The following is a 4995-nucleotide window of genomic DNA, read 5'->3' on the forward strand; positions in this document are numbered from 1 at the left end:
GGAAGGAGAGAACTGAACTGCACATCCTGATGATAAAAGAATGAGTGGTGCAGTGGTCTAGCTGTGCCACTAGAGATCCGGGTTCGATCCAGGCTCTGTCGCAGCTGTCCGCGACCGCGAGGCACATGGGCGGTGGACAGTGGACAATTGGCCTAGCGTCGTCCGGGTTAGGCGAGGGTTTGGCCAGCAGGGATGTCCTTGTCCCATCGCGCACTAGCGACTCCTGTGGCGGGCCGGGCGCTGTGCACGCTGACACGGTCACCAGGTGTATGGTGTTTCCTCCGACACATTGGTGCGGCTGGCTTCCGGGTTAAGTGGGCGTTGTGTCAAGAAGCAGTGTGGCTTGGTTGGGTTGTGTTTCGGAGGACGCATKGCTCTCGACCTTCGTGTCTCCCGAGTCCGTAAGGGAGTTGCAGAGATGAGACAAGACTGTAACTACCAATTGGACACCACGAAATTGGGGAGAAAAAGGGGTATTAAAAAAAATATATATATATATATTTTAATTTAAAAAATAAAATAAATAAAGATGGAAGAGCAAAAGAACAATCCACACTAAGATCTAAAGACAAGGATGTGGCAATATAACCCAGGATGATGATATGGGCTGGAAAAKAAGACGTCAGGGATGGAAGGACTGAAGGTGAAAAGAAAACCAGGCGGGAGGCAAAGCGGACAGCGGGTGTGGGATTGGTCGAGCACACGGCGCAGCATCACAACCTGCGCAGGCCTCTCACACGGCAGCAGAGAGCACTCCGTCCTTCCACTCGCTGTAGCCCAGGACATAGCAACCGTACAGCTCTCCCTGAGACAGAGACTTGGGACTGATGGGGAGGAGGGAGCAACCAGGGTGTTGGCTAAAGGCTGGGAGCCCAGGATATGCTGTATGGAACACTTCCACAACGAAGGGCACCCAGGAAGAAGGTACTGGGGCATGGAAAGACAAAGAGGCAATGGAGGGGGAAGAGATTAGGAACAGACACTGAAATGAATAAATGGTGGATATATAGGGGCACAAAATGGGCAATGGGATGGAAAAGGGGAAACCAGAGAGATCCGTGAAGGTGGAGAGTGGAGGGAGGTTAACTTCCATTTGAGGTCATTCAGAAGCAAAGAATAGATGGAATCAGTCTATATGAGTATAGGCACTGACGTACCGTATGAGTGTGTGGTCCTGTGACGAGCTACACAGCTTAACAGCCGCTCAGAGTGGAGACTCACACCGTCTCTCTGCATCAGTGTGCAGAGAGAGAGAGAGGAAGGAGAAGAGAAGGGGAGAGGAGAAAGAGAGAGAGGAAGGATGAGAAGAGGGAAAGAGGAAGAGAGAAGGGAGAGAAGAGAGAAGGGGAGAGAGAAGTGGGAGAGAGAGAGGAGAGAGAGAGAGAGAAGGGAAGAGAGGAGAGAGAGAGAGAGAGAGAGAGAAGGGAGAGGAAGAGAGAGAAGGGAAGGGAAGAGAGAAGGGAGAGAGAGGAGAGAAGGAAGAGAGAGAGAGAAGGGAGGAGATGGAGAGAGGTGAAGCGAAAGAGAGGAGGAAGGGAGAGAGAGAGAGGGAGTGAGAGAAAAGAGGGAGAGAGAGAGAGAGGGAGAGAGAGGAGAGAGGGGAGGAAGAAAGAGAGAGAGGAGAGGGAGGGGAGAGAAGGGAAGAGAGAGAGGGGAAGTGGAGAGAGGGAGAGTAGAAGAAAGAGGTGGAGAGAAGAGAGAGAGAAGGGAAAGAGATAAGGGGAGATAAGGGGAGAGAGAGAAGGGAGAGACGGACGAGAAGGGAGAGAGAGGGAAGGGACAGAGATGGAGAAGAAGGGAGAGAGAGAGGGAGGAGAGGAGAGAGAGAGAGAGAGGGAAGAATCAGCAGGGACGGGACCAGTGTATATAGTAGACAGAGTGAGTTGTGGGCTGGACCCACAGGGAGGAGAACTGGGTTTGGCGAACACAGAAAGAACACAGTGTGACATTTAATCCTATTGAAACGCTTGGTGACAAAATGGTGGGTGTGCCATGGTGAACTGATGAAAATGGGGTACTCGTTTTGTGTGATTAATGAAGAAATACAAAAATAAGGGCAAATGAACAAACACTTTCCCTCTTAGTGGATTCCTGGTGTGAGTGTGTGTGCAAACATGTGTGTGTGTTGTGTGTGTGTGTTTGTTGTGTACGGCACTTGTTTGTACATGCTTGTGAGTGTGTGTTCTACTGGGACAGAGGCGTGTGCCAGCGGGTGTGTGTGTGTGTGTTGAACGAGCCTGGAGTTTGGCCTTGAGTGGCCTACTCCCTCCTGTATCTCCAGTGAGCAGTACACGCACTGTGGAGCAGAGGGACTGCAGAGCTGGAGAGGTAGAGAGGGGGAGAGGAGAGGGGGAGAGCGAGGAGGTGGGAGAGAGAGGGAGGCAGCGTAATGAAACAGTAGTGTCTGCTTCTGCTGTGTTGCTGCAGACTGTGAGGAGGAGAGGATAGAGGAGAGGAGGGGGAGAGAGAGGAACGGGAGAGGTGTAGTAGAGGAGGGGAGGAGAAGAGAGGGAGGAGAGGAGGGGAAGAGCGAGCAGAGGGGGAGATTGAATAGGGAAGAGAATAAGAGAGTGAGATGAGATAGAGGGAGCAAGCACAGGAGGGTTGACGAGAGGAAGTGGAGAGAGGAGGCGGGAGCATGAGGGGGTTTAGCGAAGAAGAGAGGAGAGGAGGGGAGGAGATAGGAGCGACCCGAAAGGAGGAGAGCGCTGAGAATGAAGGACGGAGAAGAGTAACAGCTCTCTGGAATGGCTGGCGACATGGAGGAAAGAAGAGCGGAGAGAGAGAGAAGGCAGGATCCAGAGTGGCGGCTGCCGGGTGATTCTGATGGGCAGGATGCAGCTGTATAGAAAAGCGTTTTCTCTCTCTCTACCTCTATATTGACAGCGTCTGTTGTTTTATGCCGGTATGTTTCATGCCTGGCGCTCTCTCTCTCTCTCTCTCTCTCTCTCCAAGTTTAGATGTAGTATGCCCAGAGAGAACCGCCAAGGACTTTGGGTGACTAGTCAGTGATGCGCACACAAACCTCACTTTCAATTTCAGGCCACTGACATCTCTCTCTCTCCTCTCTCTCTCTCTCTCTCTCTCTCTCTCTCTCTCTCTCTCTCTCTCTCTCTTCTCTCTCTCTCTCTCCTTCTCTCTCTCTCTCCTCTCTCTCTTCTCTCTCTCATGGATTGATGGGGAAGACTTTGATGGGGGCTACAAACAAACTGAACTCATCACGAAGGGCCGCAGTGGCTCGTGGGTCTGCATACTCATATCTATACCCCCCACCCTCTGAGGAAAGCGTTTTAAAGCTCATTTCCTGCAATTTTGCCATAGACGCAGAGAAAATGTTGCAGTTTTAAAGTCAGTTTGCTGTAATTCTACACAATCYGCCATGGGCCAGAGAGAAGATTTAGCAATTTTAGAACTAATTTCATGACTTTCTACTCGTTTTGCTATGGCACGGAGAGGAAAATTAGCAGTTTTACAGCGAATGTCCTGCAATTCTACACATTTTGCCATAGGGTGGAGGCAAATGTTTGAAATGTTTCATACTATAACTGGCCGGTAAATCGACCATGCTTACTACAAGTTCAGATAGCTGGATGCTAGACCAACTTACTACAAATGTTTTGCTGACATGGGCTAATTGACTGACTGCTGATGCACGACCACGTTTTTAAATTGCACCTTGTTTATTCTATTATTAACTCTCAATAAYACGTTTTTTTGGGGGGGGTGAAATTGGTACAAAAGGGGGGTCATTCGGCCTGCGGGTCGCCAGCTGCCCACTCCTGCTCTAGATGTTAAAAGTGCCCTGGGCTCTCAGTCTCCCACATACGTCTATATTTCGATGGTATGACTGCTCTCCCCAACTAAAGCCTACAGAGCCAGGGCTATTCAATTCCCACCACTGTTGGCTTTCATCCKTCCCCTCTAATCAGGAACTGATTCAGGCCTGGAACAACAACATGTGAGTGGAAGTCTAGTGGACAATGAGTGACATTGAGGACAGTCTCTGGTCTACTCTAATAGAAATCCCATATCGGGGTTCAAACACTACTCGAATCCTTTCAAATAATTGGAGCGTTTGCTTTATCCTGCCAAGGGTGCCAGATGGGCGGGGCTCGCACTCCTGGGACTTTACTATTGGTTCCATTGCGCCAGGCAAGATCAATCAACCACAGCTAAAGTATTTGAAATGATTTTTGAACCCAGGTCTGCTATCTGTATAATGAATGTCCAGTACCTGCGCAGGCCCCTCTCATGAGGGAGGAGAGCACCCCGTCRGTCCACTCGTTGGTGGACAGGTCGTATTCTCCATACAGCTCCCCGAGGCTCACCGCCTTGGGGTTCAGAGGGCATTCCTGCATGGCGGGCACACACAGGTCACAGGTAAAGGTCAAGGGTGACGAGGTCAATCAGTGAGAGCATAAATAAGTCTCAAACGACACTCTATTCTCCATATTATGCACTAACTTAAGGGGAAAMGGTTGTTATTTTAGAGTTGCCCTAAAAGTGGACATGGAGGGAGGGGGTAGGGGTTACAGAATGACAAGAGAGAGAAAGACACGGACAGACAGAGGGAGGGGACATGTTGATATCGCGTGGCTGCATGGAATAGCAACGTGCATGCCCCGCCCACCTGAGGATWTGTCTTTTTCAACCATCTAGTTCCTGTGTTTGAGGGGGGGCAAAATCCACTTGTCACTTAAATCTCGCCGGATTGACTGCTTTCATTTTACTCTTTCGTACTCTCGCTTGTGCCTGTTGTYTTTCCCCCGTTAACTTTACGACCGCGGAAACGTTTGTAATGACCTGTCAAACACACCCCGGTAACGGCCGAAATGGGCTCAACGGAATGGTCTTTCTGTTGAGTCTATAAGAACGCTAAAGCTGGGATTTAACGCACCGTCTCGACACTTACATCACAAGAGAGAAAGAGACCTTTATTTTGATGGGTGTTCATTTTATGGGGAATTGAAGAAGAAAAAACGAATCATTTAATAC

General features: G+C 49.9%; 1 protein-coding gene across 1 annotated transcript in view; it reads right to left on the reverse strand.

The window, feature by feature from the left end:
* LOC139024731 (dynein axonemal heavy chain 2-like) overlaps positions 1–4358 on the reverse strand; it is a 95435-nt gene extending 91077 nt beyond the window's left edge. The window contains 1 exon segment of the mRNA XM_070439650.1: positions 4235–4358. Within this exon segment, the coding sequence (XP_070295751.1) occupies positions 4235–4358 (124 nt within the window).
* Positions 4359–4995: the final 637 nt, after the last annotated feature.

The sequence above is a fragment of the Salvelinus sp. IW2-2015 genome, unplaced genomic scaffold (genome assembly GCF_002910315.2).
Source record: "Salvelinus sp. IW2-2015 unplaced genomic scaffold, ASM291031v2 Un_scaffold1824, whole genome shotgun sequence".
In the NCBI taxonomy this organism is placed as follows: Eukaryota; Metazoa; Chordata; class Actinopteri; order Salmoniformes; family Salmonidae; genus Salvelinus; species Salvelinus sp. IW2-2015.